Source organism: Drosophila subpulchrella, chromosome 2L (assembly GCF_014743375.2).
Source record: "Drosophila subpulchrella strain 33 F10 #4 breed RU33 chromosome 2L, RU_Dsub_v1.1 Primary Assembly, whole genome shotgun sequence".
Classification (NCBI taxonomy): domain Eukaryota; kingdom Metazoa; phylum Arthropoda; class Insecta; order Diptera; family Drosophilidae; genus Drosophila; species Drosophila subpulchrella.
The window spans coordinates 19,866,453-19,881,426 of record NC_050610.1 but is presented as its reverse complement, the minus strand read 5'-3'; the positions used below and the strand labels follow the sequence as shown (position 1 = coordinate 19,881,426).

The window sequence follows — 14,974 nt, the reverse complement described above, 5'->3', positions numbered from 1 at the left end:
CCTTACTGAAATCAGTGTAAGCCACATCAGTCTGACGATTTTTTCTAAAACCACTTATCACAAATGAAGTAAACTCCAAAAGGTTGGTTGTCGTTGACCTACGTTTTATAAATCCGTGTTGACAACTGTGCAACTGTGTTGCAAATGGGGCGTAATAATGTTCTCAAAGAGCTTCGGTACAGCTGATAGCTTTGAAATACCTCTGTAATTACATGCGTTCAATTTACTTCCCTTTTTATGAAGCGGGATAACAAACGACTCCTTCCATCTGTGTGGGAAATCTGACGTTTCTAAAGACAAAGTAAAGTTTGTGCAATGGTCTTCACAAAGACTCTGAGCAATACCTAAGCACACATCTAGGGACTGCGTTAGGACCCGGAGAGTAGACTGGTTTGACCCCTTGCAAATCTAAAAGAAAGCAGCTTTCACTTATAACAGGACAAAAAATAAAGTTTGATTTAGGCATGTCATAAGTGTAAGACTGATCTGGAGGACTTGATGTTGAATAGGTGGTTTGAAAAAACTGTGCAAAAAGATCGGCTATGGCCTGATCAGTGTTTGCGGCCGAATTTTCAAACTTCAGTGATGATGGGTAACTTAAAGACTTACGCTCTGAGTTAACAAAATTATAAAACTGTTTTGGATCCAGTGTAAACTGGAATATAGGAACATGTTATGTATATAGAAATACCCGAAAGAGATAGTTTTATACACAGAAATTCAATGTCATTTATTTTGTCGGACGTTATTACTTTAGACGTTAATTCTGAGTCAACTGCAATTAAAACTCCACCTCCACGTCGAGACGGACGATCAAGCCTGTAAGTTGTGTACTTACTTGGAAGACTTCGGGTCTAAGAATATCCGGTTTTAACCACGTTTCTGTAAACACAATAACATGGGAAGACAAGGAAAAACTATCAGTATACAATTTGGCCAGCTTACTTTGTAAACCTCTTGGATTCTGATAAGAAAGCTGAAGATAAGAATCTAGTTTTTTGAGATAGATGAAGATGTAGATGTGGATGGCTCTTTAAAGGGATTTCCAACTTCCTTTGAACGAATTACCTTTTTTTAGCTTCGTACTCTTTAACAAAAATGCCTACAGACTAAAAATTGGCCGAGCACATAGTTGCAAAATGAGCACAGGGAACACCGATCTTAAATGATGATACTTCCCTAGCATATGGAAAATAAAATCGTTCAACCTTTAGATCATCAATCTGAACTTTGTTACGGATATAGGCCGTAAGGTCCAGGGATGTAAGCTCAGGATTTAGACGTGAACCAAATATTTGTTTTACCACGCATGTGACAGGTTTTGGACTCGGAAACCGAATCTTTTGTGCTGCAGACTTGCGTTTCTTTAAATTACAGACAGCCATTATCGCGACATTCCGAACCACAGTGCAAAGAGAATATAGCTACGCAAGTAAAAGAGAGAGTTGGAGCGCGGGAGAGAGTGAGTGGGAGTGAGTAAGCTGGGGGAGCGTAAGTTTTTGATGTTCCAACAACAATGTTATGTGCGGTAAGACTCTCTCTTACCGCTCCAAAAAGCGTTTGGAAGAAATGGAGAAGGAAAGTAGAAAGAACAATAACAACAAACACTGCACAGAGATTAGACGTGCAAACTAATATTGTTAATTTAAACACAAAACAATCACTATGCACTCGCGAAACGATCGGATGTTGTTAGGGACATATAAAGTTATATAAATCTAAGAAAATATGAATTAAGCCCCGATGGTTTATGGACAAAAAGAACAAATATTCTGAGCACAAGACAAAAACACGACCGTTCACTGAAAGAGCGAATCAATTGAACAACACGTTTCTGTTTTGTACTTTTTATTCTAGCATTAAAACTGTAGGAGCCACAGTTTTGGGCGGCTTGTGGGCGTTATAGTGGGCGTGGCACACTGACAGTTACAAACTTGCGCTGCACAGGAATCTCAGGAATCTGCATGCTTAATCCCAGTATTACAGCTTTTATAGTTTTAAGATCACAGCGCTTATACGGACAGACGGACATGGCTGGTGATCCTAATCAAGAATATAATAGGAAGCGATTCCAAAAATTACGAAATTAGATTATTAGTAAATTAAACTGCTATCCGTCCTCACACCGAAAAGTTCTGCAAGATACTAACAAGAGGTAAGAACTCAAGGTGCCGAATTCGCCGAAATCAAATAAGATAAGATTTTTTACAGTTTTAGGGGTTATGATTAGCACTATGCATTTATAAACAAGGAAGAACGCTATAGTCGAGTACCTCGACTATCAGATACCCGTTACTCAGCTAAAGGGACCAAAGGAAAATGGAGATATGCAAGCAGCAAATGCGCCACCTACCGGCGGTAGACAGATTTAAGCGTTGTGGGCGTTAGAGTGGGCGTGGCAAAGTTTTTTTTAAATCAATCGATAGGTATTGACGAGACCAATACATTTCAGTTAAAATTTTTTATCTAGCATGAAAATTGTGGGCGCCACAGGCTTGGGCGGTTTGTGGGCGTTAGAGTGGGCGTGGCAAACTTTTTTTTAGATCAATCGATAGGTATTGACGAGACCAATACATTTCAGTTAACATTTTTTATTTAGCATACAAATTGTGGGCGCCACAGATTTGGGCGGTTTGTGGGCGTTAGAGTGGGCGTGGCATATTCGCGTAACAAACTTGCGCTGCGCTTAAGCCTACGGAATCTAAATCTTAAGTCCCGTTTCTCTATCTTTGATATTTTCCGAGATATCCGCGTTCATATTTACGATTTTTTGAAGTTTGTGGGCGGTTTGTGGGCGTTATAGTGGGCGTGGCAAACATTTTTTTCGGTCAATCGGTAGGTATTGATGAGAACAATACATTTCAGTTAAAATTTTTATTCTAGCATCAAAACTGTAGGATCAACTGTTTTGGGCGGTTTGTGGGCGTTAGAGTGGGCGTGGCACTCTTTTGAAATAAACTTGCGCTGCGCAGGAATCTCAGGAATCTGCATGCTTAATCCCAGAATTACAGCTTTTATAGTTTTAAGATCACAGCGCTTATACGGACAGACGGACATGGCTGGTGATCCTAATCAAGAATATAATAGGAAGCGATTCCAAAAATTACGAAATTAGATTATTAGTAAATTAAACTGCTATCCGTCCTCACACCGAAAAGTTCTGCAAGGTACTAACAAGAGGTAAGAACTCAACGTGCCGAATTCGCCGAAATCAAATAAGATAAGATTTTTTACAGTTTTAGGGGTTATGATTAGCACTATGCAATTAAAACTTATTTTAAACGGTCAGACAAAGCTTTTACCATACAAGAAAGTATGATATCTGTAAAATGTGAATATGTGTCTTTCCTTAGAAGTATTCTTAAGGAAATGTTTTTGCCAATGCAAATTTAATCTAGATAAGATAACATAAAACAAGGAAGAACGCTATAGTCGAGTACCTCGACTATCAGATACCCGTTACTCAGCTTAAGGGACCAAAGGAAAGTGGAGATATGCAAGCAGCAAATGCGCCACCTACCGGCGGTATACAGACTTAAGCGTTGTGGGCGTTAGAGTGGGCGTGGCAAACTTTTTTTTTAATCAATCGATAGGTATTGACGAGACCAATACATTTCAGTTAAAATTTTTTATCTAGCATGAAAATTGTGGGCGCCACAGATTTGGGCGGTTTGTGGGCGTTGGAGTGGGCGTGGCATATTCGCGTAACATACTTGCGCTGCGCTCAAGCCCACGGAATCTAAATTTGAAATCCCGTTTCTCTATCTTTGAAATTTTCCGAGATATCCGCGTTCATATTTACGATTTTTTGAAGTTTGTGGGCGGTTTGTGGGCGTTAAAGTGGGCGTGGCAAACTTTTTTTTTGGGTCAATCGGTAGGTATTGATGAGAACAATACATTTCAGTTAAAATTTTTGTTCTAGCATCAAAACTATAGGAGCCACAGTTTTGGGCGGTTTGTGGGCGTTAGAGTGGGCGTGGCACTCTTTTGAATCAAACTTGCGCTGCGCAGGAATCTCAGGAATCTGCATGCCTAATCTCAGTATTGTAGCTCTTATAGTTTCCGAGATCTCAGCGTTCATACGGACAGACGGACAGACGGACAGACGGACAGAAGGACAGACGGACAGACGGACATGGCTAGATCGACTCGGCTAGTGATCCTGATCAAGAATATATATACTTTATGGGGTCGGAAACGCTTCCTTGTGCCTGTTACATACTTTCCGACGAATCTAGTATACCCTTTTACTCTACGAGTAACGGGTATAATTAGCACACGCAAGTTGCAATTAATGTGCTGATGTGGTCTACAAATGATAAGTTTTATAAATAAAAATGTAGTCGATGGTTAACATTTACAGAAATCCATTTTGTAAATCCTATTTATTTATTTTATTAGGAAATACTTAGGAAGATATACTTTGCATCTGAGAACCGACAAAGACCTAAAATTGAAATTGTGTAAATTACCCAAGAAAATAATAAACATATCAAATCACAAACAAACCTTTTGTGCGGTTCTCAGCAGGTTATCATAGGTGGCATGTCCCGTTTGCATGACCATGTCGTAGAACACCTTGGTATCCCCCGCCGTCAGAAGTTCATAGGGCGTCCGAAATTCTACAGCTCGACCAGCATCCATGACCAATATCTTGTCCGAGTCCACTACAGTGTGTAATCGATGGGCTATCGTCAGGACGGTGCAGTCCTTGAACTTCTTCCGAATGGTGGTTTGGATTAGTGCATCTGTCTGGGGATCCACGTTGGCCGTGGCCTCATCCATCACGAGGATTCTATTATCCCGCAGTATAGCCCTTGCCAAGCACACCAACTGTCGCTGACCCACGCTAAAGTTGGATCCTCCCTCGGTGATTTTGGTTTCCAAACCAGTAGCCATATTGGCCACCACTTCCCTAAGTTTCACCTCCTCCAAGGAGTGCCACAGCTTTTCATCGCTGTATTCGTCGAAGGGATCCAGGTTGTACCGCATAGTGCCGGAGAACAGAACGGGTTCCTGGGGAATAATCGAGATCTTACTGCGCAGATCGTGCAGACCCATCTCACTTGTGTCCCTCTTGTCTATGAGGACGGATCCATCGTTGTAGGACAGTCGGAAGAGGGCGTTTATCAGCGAGGACTTGCCAGCCCCAGTGCGGCCAACGATGCCTATCTTTTCCCTTGGCTTGATGACGAAGCTTAGGGACTTGAGAACGTTTTCCGTCTTTGGATCCGGCATGTAGCGCAGGCTCAGCTCATCAAACTCTATTTTACCCTCCTCCGGCCAGGATTGAGGTGGCTTCTTATCCGCTGTGGCCTCCAAGGCTCCCTCTGGCTCAATGTCCTCGTACTCACGAACCCTCTCCACGGAAATCATTGTGGTTTCCAACTCGGCCGACTGGCGGACAGTCCACTGGACTGTGCCCATCAAGCCCATGGCCTGGAAAAGATTAAATGAACAAATGTCTTTAGCTAAGGCAACTTTCCAGATTCCTTACCTGAGTTATCGCTAGACCAACTTCAGCTTTATTGGCTGGCGGAAAGATGAAGAAGCCGAGTGTTACAGTCGCTATATAGAGCACACAGAATATATCTATCCAAAATCCAAAGGCGCGTGATATGCTGATGAACATATAGGCAGCGGAGCTGTGCATATCTTGGCAACTATCGAACTCCGCCTCTAAAATTTTCTGAGCTCCAAAGGCTCGAATAGTGGGAAGTCCAGTGAGAGAAGCAGCAAAATGCGAGTAAACCGGAGATCGAGCTGTTAAAGGAGGAGAGGTTTTAGAAGTTTTCTATTCTTAACTACAACTTACCATTGGCCTCTAATCGCTTAACATCCCGCGAAGTTTTAAGGTAAAAAGTGCGCAGGTGATAAAATACTACACCAACCGCGATGGCGGGTAAGAGGAATAGAGGATTGACAATGGATATGACAAGGATATTTCCGGCAAGCGACAGGAAGTCCTGGATGACCGTCATCATCAGAGGGGGCAGCACCTCATCCACTTGACCCATGTCCTTGGAGAAGCGATTTAGGATACTCCCCGAAGGGATCGTGTTGAAGAAGTACATGGAAGCTCGACAAATGCCACGAAACATGGAGTTGTGCAACCGAATAGAGGCCTTCATCGCCAAGTTGTAAAACAGAAAGGATCGTTTTACGGTCACAACAATGGTTAGCACTGTAATCAGCATAAATATGTAGGTGTCGTGCATTGCGTCATCTGCACCTTTTGAGTTACTTGTGTCTTCTTGGACAACCACATCCCTTTTTTTTGAGACCCTGGATCAGAATGATGTCATAATATGATATTTTATCACTACCAATTATAAAATGACTGCTTACCACGGGGACAGAAAGTAATCCCCAAGCGAGGCTAGTCCCTGGGAGCCCAGAAAGAAGCTTATCATCACGACGAAGGGGAGGAGTCCGCCTCCTGCCTTGAAGTAATCGGTGTACACTCCCAAGTCACTTCGACCCACCTCTTTCACCTGTTCCTCGGGGGTATCCCCTGGACAGGATTCCGCATTGGACAGCACTGATTTCACACTGCTTCGCCGCTGCTCTGTGATACTGGGGGTCCTTGACCGTTCCTCCGCCGGCTCCTCGTGACTCTCTGGTTCATCCAGAATGCTGCCAAAGTCGGCGCCCGATCTTTGAAGCTCCTCATAGGTGCCAACAGCACTAACTTGGCCCTTATTCATGATCACTATTTGATCGGCTTGCTGCAGGAACTGCAGCTGATGGGTGGCCAGAATGACAATACGATCCCGCAGGTAGCCACGCATGCAATGCTCGAAGAGATGGCGGGCCACCTTGGTGTCCACCGCACTGAGTGGATCGTCCAGCAAGTAGATGGAGGCCTGCCGGTAGACAGCCCTGGCCAAACTGATTCTCGCCTTCTGGCCGCCCGACAGGGAAGCTCCGCGGTCTCCCACAATCGTTTTGTCCTTGAGCGGAAGTAGCTCAAAGTCTCGTTCCAGAGCGCATTCCTTCACCACCGCATCGTACCGCCGACGGTCCATGGGCTGGCCAAAGAGGATATTCTGGCGCACGGTGCCGGAAAAAAGCCACGGCTCTTGAGAGGCGTAGGACATCGTTCCACTGATATTGATCTCGCCAGATTCGGCGCGCAGCTCTCCCAGAATGGCTTGGAGAAGGCTGGATTTTCCTGACCCAGTGTGACCCACAATGGCCAACAAAGTGCCGGGATGGACCTGCATGTTTACTCCACTAAGTGTGTAATCCGGTGCACTGGTATCCCACCTGGCTTTAAGTCCACTTATGGTTAAGCACGCCTTCGAGCGAAGGGAGTCTTCAGTAGTAATGACGGGGTGAGTCGTGGGTAGAAGTGTTTCTTTCTCCTGAATATCTTTTCCTGCCTCGGTATCTGAGTCTTCTGCCTCTTCAGATTGCAGAAACTGCTGCACACGCTTGATGGAAACTAGGATCTCCGCCGTCTGCGTGATACCCAATGCAAAAAGGGTGGTTGCATTGACGCGCACTACGTTGTAGTATGCGGTTATCAGAAAAGCCACTTCCGCCGTAAGGAACTGGCCCAATAGAACAAACCCCACCAGACTGATGAAGATGGATACTCTGGTGAGGAAGTTATTGCAGGACGAGAGGATGCCCTTTATATAGGCCACGTGCCGGATGGTATTGATCTCCTTTCTGCGTGCGTAGGATACCAACCGCTCGAAGGGCAGCTCCCAGGCGTACATTTTAATCACCTGAATGCCGGAGATGATCTCAGTCATCATCCGCATTCTTTTGTCCGTCCGTAGTGCGGTTTCCAAACGAAGCACCGAGATCTTGTGGCCCAGGTACATCTGCAGGGGTATAAACATTAGCATGAAGGACATGCCAAACACTGCAGCTATTCCAATCTGGAATGAAGTTTGTATACAACTTTACTTATTGGTAATAATAGATATAGGGAACTTACCTCTTGGTACATGAGATAGGTTACCAAAAGCGCCTGAAGTGGACCTAACCAAAGAATGTGGGTGAACTGAAGAAAATTTTCCATGCGGCCCAGGTCGTTTGAAATTAAATTGATTATGTGCCCAGCAGACATTTCCCCCAACGCGGTCTTGCTCAACCGAAGACTCTTCCGGTAGATCATGCTGGTCAGACCCACCCGAATCTTAAAGCCTGCAAAACCACAAAAATAAACATTACTTTGGAGTACAATCCATGAAAGCTAATCAGTGTAAAAACTCATGTCGATCAATTAAGTAGTTCTTCAAATAGCTTAAAAGGTCGAAGCGGGCAAGTAAAATGCAAAAACAGAGAACCACCAAGTCATTAGTCTTATTTTGATCTCCCTGTTTGAAAATATTAAGATACTTACCCAAGTGGTTGATGGCAAACGCGAAAGGGTGTAGTAGAATAACGAAGAGGGCATCGCACAAAATGACCCCGGCCGCATATACATAAGCTGTCCCAATGGACTCCGAGCCGTGGGAGAAGGAAGACATCAGCTCAACCAGAAATGGAGGCTGCATCGTTAGTATACCATTCATAATGAAGAGAACTAGACCAAGAAAGGCAAAATACCAGCCGTATACCCGCAGGAGACACCTCAGCAAACTGGCGTTCTCCTTGTAAGTCTCCATTTCAATCTGCCAGGCACTGCATAACTTGTTGCCGAGGGTCTCTTAAATATTTATAATACATATGTAACATTTAATGTTATTAAACAATCGTCTTTCTTACCTGACTTGTGCTCTTTCAAGGCCCTGTAAAGGTCCTTAGTTCCCAATGTTACCATTCGGCCCTTAATAAAAGTGGGTATGGTAAACCTTAAGGATTATAAGTTTGTATCTGATACATGATCATCACAAATTCGCAGTCTTACCAAAAACATAGTATCTCAAAAATGTTCGATCGCTCTCGCGGATTCTCCGGAAGATCATCGGCCTTTAACCTTTGCATTTTACGTACTTAGAACTAAGTCAGAAGAGGCCTATCTAACCAAATAAATGAAGTTGTGATCACACATTAACAAACTATTAAAAAGCTTAATTACACTAAAAACAGAACACGTGAAAGTGCATTTATTAAACCTTATTTCGTCATCAGAATCAAAATAATTAGTTAAATAAAAAGCAAACCGTCCACGCACCCAAAGGTTCTGAAAGTTAATGAACCTCGGTTTGGAGACTATCGAGTCAAGTGTCCGAATTCGCCGCAGATAAACGAGATTAGATTTTATTTTTAAGTTATCAGGGATTTTAAATAATGAGCATGCTTTTATAGACTCTTCTAATCTAACAAAAATACAACATTACTTTGAATATTATCTCAGGGGCAGCGACAGTCTAAACATTATTAAGTCTTAGTCAGATAAGTCTGGTGTCTTTCATTCTCTTTTTCATTATTCTTTTGAAAACACATAGGATTAATCCAATAAATAAATATTATAAAAGAAAATGTGGTCAGAAAGATAAAGAACTGTTTAAAAATTAATTTAATTGGACTTTAGGCACTTTCAAAGGCCTGAAAAATTGATTATTGATTACTTCCATGTTGGATGTTTGAAATGACAGACCTTTTGTGCTATTTTTAGACGATGGGCTATCGTAAGGACGGAGCAGTTTACTGAAGAGTAGTAGGCATTTGGACAATGGCGCCAATATAAAAGTGAGATAACAGTGTGTTTATGGTCTATGTAGCGACTCTAAATAACACGGTAGATGAGCATGATATTTAAAAAGTAACGTTTAAATACTTTAATAAATAAACAACAAAAAACTGAAAAGTGCAGACACGACAGTGCTATTGTGATTGGATCGTTTTTTGTGAAATCGTTTTTAGCAATAAATGATATGGTTTTTTTAAAACTTTGAAACTCTGGGAAACTCAAGTCAATACACAAACCACTTTACAGCTTTTTGTGCCGCCACAAAGTGATATAAAGCTGAATGCCAAATATTCGAGGGTCCAAAAGGGATCAAAAGGGTTCTAATTTTTTAGATTTACCGTCGTAGATGGGTCAAAATTAGTATTTAGTTATTTATCATATAACCTAAAATTGTAACTTTTATTTTCGTTAGCAATGGGTTAACTTTAAAGGTGGCTAAAAAGCTTTAGGCCTTAGCAAATGCAAACTTCATATGGCTATGGTAAGTACCCATCGCGTGTGAAAAGCGATGCACACACCTACAATTGTTATCACACCGGGCCGGGGTATTGAAGCTATCAGCAACAAGAGAACTGAAATTCTCCGGAAATATTGTTATATGTATGTATAATTAAGATAAGCATTGCATACAGAGAGTTTGGCCAGTTACCAGTGAGTTCATTAGGAATTGACTAGGCAAGTGGGGGTAAAAAAAATATTGCCAAACAGTAGGGCAGCCAGTTAGCCAACAGTGGTCGATCGAGCCAGTCGAAAGTTTCAATTGAGATCGTTACAAAAGCGAGAGCCATGATAGGATATAACATATGTGTCTTTCTGATAACAGCAATTGTTTTCAGCCAGCTGGACAGTACTGTAGCCAAACGTAAGGCGTTAGTTTCCTAACACGATTTCCAACTGATTTCCCTCTTTAATTAACGCAGAGTGCTATTCTTGCAATTCAACGGGAACTGACGCTGGAAACTGTCTTATGAATCCTACCCAAAATTCTACGGATTGTGAGAATGGTTGTTCTACCTCGATATCTGAAGGTGAGTTTGTATGACTCATGACCGACTATTTCACATTCTTAGACAAAGGTAAATGCAGGCAGTGGCATTGGCCCCCCTTATCGATCAGGTTAGCTACAAGCGATAAGCGATTATCTCTGTTATTGATATCACTGATCCCTTTTTTTCCGAGATCTTTAACACTAACTTATTAATTTTGAGCGGTAAAAATATGTATTGTTTAGTGATTCATGCACTGGCTGACTTTTGCTTTGAACTTTCTGTAGAACAATCAAATGTATTAAAAAAGGGGAGAACTCGGACCGCATGAAATATGTGATTTTGCGTTCTATTAAAACTGCCATAATTCATTTATGGTTACCACTATGTGTTTACCAATTACATACATAACTTATCTCCTTTAGATACTTTAATTTTGTTATCACATTTCTGCAGTAATCTATTATATATGGCGTATCAATGAATTTCTTATTTAATGTAGAACGAATATGTATTAATAAGAAGTATAATACAATTTTCTTACGTATCGAGATAAAAGCCGATTTATCCAAGTATTAAAATATAATTTTTATATTAGTTGTATTTTTCAAATACCTAAGGACAAGAACTTTCAGTAGATTAGGTATCCTGATTTTAGGTACACAGAGATAATTCTGACGTTCTCATCTGAGTTGAAAATGTTCTTAAAAATAGAACTAAATTTTTAAAGTTGAAAATGTTTTCATTTTGCTCGAATCAAGTTGAATTGACGGTATTTAGATTGAATATCTCTTATCAAAAAATTGTTAAATAAACTCAATTTAACTTTTCTCTTCTCACCATTTCGTTCTAATATTGAGAGCATTGATACCAAAATGTACTTACACGGTTTTTGAGAACGAATGTTCTCAATTCAAGAACAATGTTCTTGGACATTTCTCTTTGTGTACCCCCATATTGTTAATCTATAAGTCAAAGGCATAGTGTGGTGATTGCATTCTTATCTATTCCAGATGGAACATTGATTCGCGGCTGCGAACTAGCAAACTGCAATTCACCCACCTGTTGGTCCTGCCAAACGGATAATTGCAATACGAACATTGTGTGCAAGGAATGCCTAGGGCTAGAGGAGTGTGCCACGGCCAATGTGACGGATGCGAAATACAATGCGGTGTGCCCGTCCAGCCAGGATCAGCAGTGTGTGAGCCAGGTGAATGGCAACAAGACGGTGAGCCTTTTGTGTGGCTCCGCTTGTTCGAACGCCACATGCTCCTCCTGCACGACGTCTCTATGCAATGCGGATTTATATCCCGCCGATCGTCGGCAGTGCTATAGTTGCTCAGGAACGGATTGCAATAAGTTTGCAGAATCGATGATCACGGCATGCAATCAAACGGATGCCCAGTGCTTCACCACCGGTACGTCTGAGACCAATATGACCCGTGGCTGCACATCGGCTGACATGGCAATTAAGTGTGCGGCCAATAGCACCGATCCCGATTGCCTTATATGCGACTCCAATTTGTGCAACACGCTGGAGTATCAAAGGGACGCCGGTTCCTGCGTCATTTGCGACAACTGTGCCGCCCAACAGGATGTGAACGATAAGAAGTCCTGCGATCTGGCCCTTTACAATCAGACGATCGGATGCTACACGATGACTACGGGCAGCACTGTAAGTCGCGGATGTTTGAACAAATTGGACGGAGAGTGCTCTGCGACCAATTCCTGCACTTCCTGCTCGGAATCCGGATGTAATGTGGCCGTCGTTGATGTGGCATTCGAGTGCATTGCCTGCATTTCGAATGAGGTTGCCGACTGCTGGTCAGCCACTAAGCCGGATGAACTGCCTGTGGTAAAGTGCGACAATGGAACCTGTTTCAGCGGAGTTTGGAGTAAGTTGGTGATGAGTCTAAGAGAGAAACTTTTTTTTTTTGACTTCCAATTGCTTAACTATAGAAAGAATCCTTGTCAAAAATAGTTGCAAATTAATTTATCGACTTTTTTAGTACCTTAATAACACTTTTAAACTTCCAATTGCTTAACTATAGAAAGAATCCTTGTCAAAAATAGTTGCAAATTAATTTATCGACTTTTTTAGTACCTTAATAACACTTTTAAACCAAGACATGGCTTATGTAAAAATTAATATTTATTGCTTTGCTTTTTTAGAATTAAAACAAATTGACCAATTCAAAATATTTGTACATTTAAGTAATATAATATAATAAATATCAAACATTTATTTTGCAGATGGACTTGGAGTTCGAGACTGTTTTAGCTCCGCCAGCCAATTGATGCAGTACCAATGCGACCACAAAGTGGAGGGCTATCAGTGCACTACGTGCAACACGCCCACCAAGTGCAACAAAAATGCCTTTAGCGGAGCCGCCTCTCTCAGCCAGATGGGCGTGGTCGGTCTGCTGATGGCCCTAATGCTCGCACTTCGCAGTAGCCTCTAATCCTGGAACTTTATAGATAGTTGGCTTATCTAGCCAAGTTACCAGGTGGTGAATGGGTCTATGATTCATGCAGAGCAACAGACAAAATGAAACGTAACATAACTATAATAACTGAAGCTAATTAGGAATACTTTTATAATCCGAAATAAAACATTTGTAAATAATTATGTAGTTGTTTCTGTTGGTTCGGTATTTATTTAGACGGTGAATTCCCTTTTTTATCAGTGAATGGTCAAAGGCTAGTGGTTAGAACTGCTTAGCTTATCAAAATGGCAATATAATACATTATCAGGCAATGATAGCAACTTATCAACATAAGTACCAATAAAAATAGACAAAGGCGTAAAAGTGCATATAACTTGCAATAAATATTTACCTGTTAAAGTCAAATTATTTTGAAATAACATGACCAAAAGGAAGAGTTTCTTTTATAAAACTTGAAAGCTTTGTTTAATTTTATGACTTAAATACCAAACCAGTAATTTCTATATTTTCATATTTTCGTTTATTTATTAGAACAATGAAAATGTACACTTAATAATATAAATGAATTACAATTGATGAAGGTAAAAAAAATTCGCAATATAGACAAACATTTGTGTATACTTTGTGCCTTTATCAATTTTAAATTTTTTAATACGTTCTACAAAACTCTGAATGTTTGCTGTGGAATATTTTTACGCATTCCTTAAAAGACAACTGGTCAAACTGAAGATCACTAATATTGAAGCCATTATTCGAGTACCTCCGCCAGTCACCAATCCATTTTTGTTTATGTCCACATAATTGCAGTCATCTTCGAAGCACTGCTCGCAGAGTTTTTTATTATTCTTGCAGTACTCCCGACCGTCCTCGTCTAGATCGGAAATACAAGTTCTTACCATAAAGCCATCTGGACCTCCAGCGGCGTTTGAGTATTTAAAAAATATTGATATGCATCCGTGAAGTATTCCGGGTCTTATGTGACACATCTTTTTCCCCTTACTATTTCTAGTTTTCCCCTCATTTGGGAAACAAACTGAACAATTAAGGCATCGTATAGGCGGAAAAAGGGTTGCTTTGAGTGGCTGCTCGGTAGTTTCCAATACGTCCTTGATTTCGTGGTCTTGATTTTTAGGTTCCACAAGTTCAGGAATTGAGCTCATAGTCAAATTAAATAAAGTCTCTGGTTCATTAGACTGGGCCTTAAGCAACGGTAATAATACAATTAATATAATAAGAAGCTCCATTGTTAATTTTATTTTTCATTTATCTTTCTCAGTTTGTCCTCAATCAAAGAATACTTTTTATACCCGTTACTCGTAGAGTAAAAGGGTATACTAGATTCGTCGGAAAGTATGTAACAGGCAGAAGGAAGCGTTTCCGACCCCATAAAGTGTATATATTCTTGATCAGGATCACTAGCCGAGTCGATCTAGCCATGTCCGTCTGTCCGTCTGTCCGTCTGTCCGTCTGTCCGTCTGTCCGTCTGTCCGTCTGTCCGTCTGTCCGTCTGTCTGTCCGGATGAACGCTGAGATCTTGGAAACTATGAGAGCTAGGCTATTGAGATTTGGCGTGCAGATTCCTGAGCTTCTTACGCAGCGCAAGTTTGTTTCAGTAGAGTGCCACGCCCACTTTTACGCCCACAAACCGCCCAAAACTGTGGCTCCTACAGTTTTGATGCTAGAATAAAAATTTTAACTGAAATGTATTGTTCTCATCAATACCTATCGATTGATTCAAAAAAAAGTTTGCCACGCCCACTTTATCGCCCACAAACCGCCCCCAAACTTCAAAAAATCGTAAATATGAACGTGGATATCTCGGAAACTATCAAAGATATGGAATCAGGATTTCAGATTTAGATTCCGTAGCTTTGTACGCAGCGCAATTT

The 14,974-nt window shown here is 41.3% G+C and overlaps 3 protein-coding genes across 3 annotated transcripts; 1 reads left to right on the top strand and 2 right to left on the bottom strand.

Annotated features, from left to right (window-relative positions):
• Window positions 1-4,408: 4,408 nt before the first annotated feature.
• On the bottom strand, window positions 4,409-8,943 carry LOC119546352 (probable multidrug resistance-associated protein lethal(2)03659). The gene is made up of 9 exons (XM_037852580.1): window positions 8,867-8,943; window positions 8,725-8,810; window positions 8,360-8,665; window positions 7,952-8,160; window positions 6,349-7,892; window positions 5,816-6,285; window positions 5,498-5,763; window positions 4,510-5,439; window positions 4,409-4,447 (listed from the first exon to the last, which is right to left on the bottom strand). The coding sequence occupies exons 1-9, from the start codon at window positions 8,941-8,943 to the stop codon at window positions 4,409-4,411; spliced, it is 3,927 nt and encodes a 1,308-aa protein (XP_037708508.1).
• Window positions 8,944-10,373: 1,430 nt separating this feature from the next.
• LOC119546770 (keratin-associated protein 10-7) lies at window positions 10,374-13,265 on the top strand. Its single transcript, XM_037853321.1, has 4 exons — window positions 10,374-10,514; window positions 10,573-10,680; window positions 11,652-12,533; window positions 12,892-13,265. The coding sequence occupies exons 1-4, from the start codon at window positions 10,439-10,441 to the stop codon at window positions 13,098-13,100; spliced, it is 1,275 nt and encodes a 424-aa protein (XP_037709249.1). The 5' UTR covers window positions 10,374-10,438; the 3' UTR covers window positions 13,101-13,265.
• A 512-nt stretch (window positions 13,266-13,777) lies between these two features.
• Window positions 13,778-14,329, bottom strand: LOC119546351. Its single transcript, XM_037852578.1, has one exon. It carries the CDS (start codon window positions 14,327-14,329, stop codon window positions 13,778-13,780), a length of 552 nt encoding a protein of 183 aa, XP_037708506.1.
• Window positions 14,330-14,974: the final 645 nt, after the last annotated feature.

Coding starts and splice junctions, on each gene's coding strand:
- LOC119546352 (XM_037852580.1), bottom strand. CDS start 8,943: ATGCAAAGGTTAAAGGCCGATGATCTTCCGGAGAATCCGCGAGAGCGA. Junction 6,286..6,348: donor GATTACTTTCTGTCCCCGTG/GTAAGCAGTCAT, acceptor ATTCTGATCCAG/GGTCTCAAAAAAAAGGGATG. Junction 5,440..5,497: donor TTGGTCTAGCGATAACTCAG/GTAAGGAATCTG, acceptor AATCTTTTCCAG/GCCATGGGCTTGATGGGCAC.
- LOC119546351 (XM_037852578.1), bottom strand. CDS start 14,329: ATGGAGCTTCTTATTATATTAATTGTATTATTACCGTTGCTTAAGGCC.
- LOC119546770 (XM_037853321.1), top strand. CDS start 10,439: ATGATAGGATATAACATATGTGTCTTTCTGATAACAGCAATTGTTTTC. Junction 10,681..11,651: donor TTCTACCTCGATATCTGAAG/GTGAGTTTGTAT, acceptor TATCTATTCCAG/ATGGAACATTGATTCGCGGC. Junction 12,534..12,891: donor CTGTTTCAGCGGAGTTTGGA/GTAAGTTGGTGA, acceptor TTTATTTTGCAG/ATGGACTTGGAGTTCGAGAC.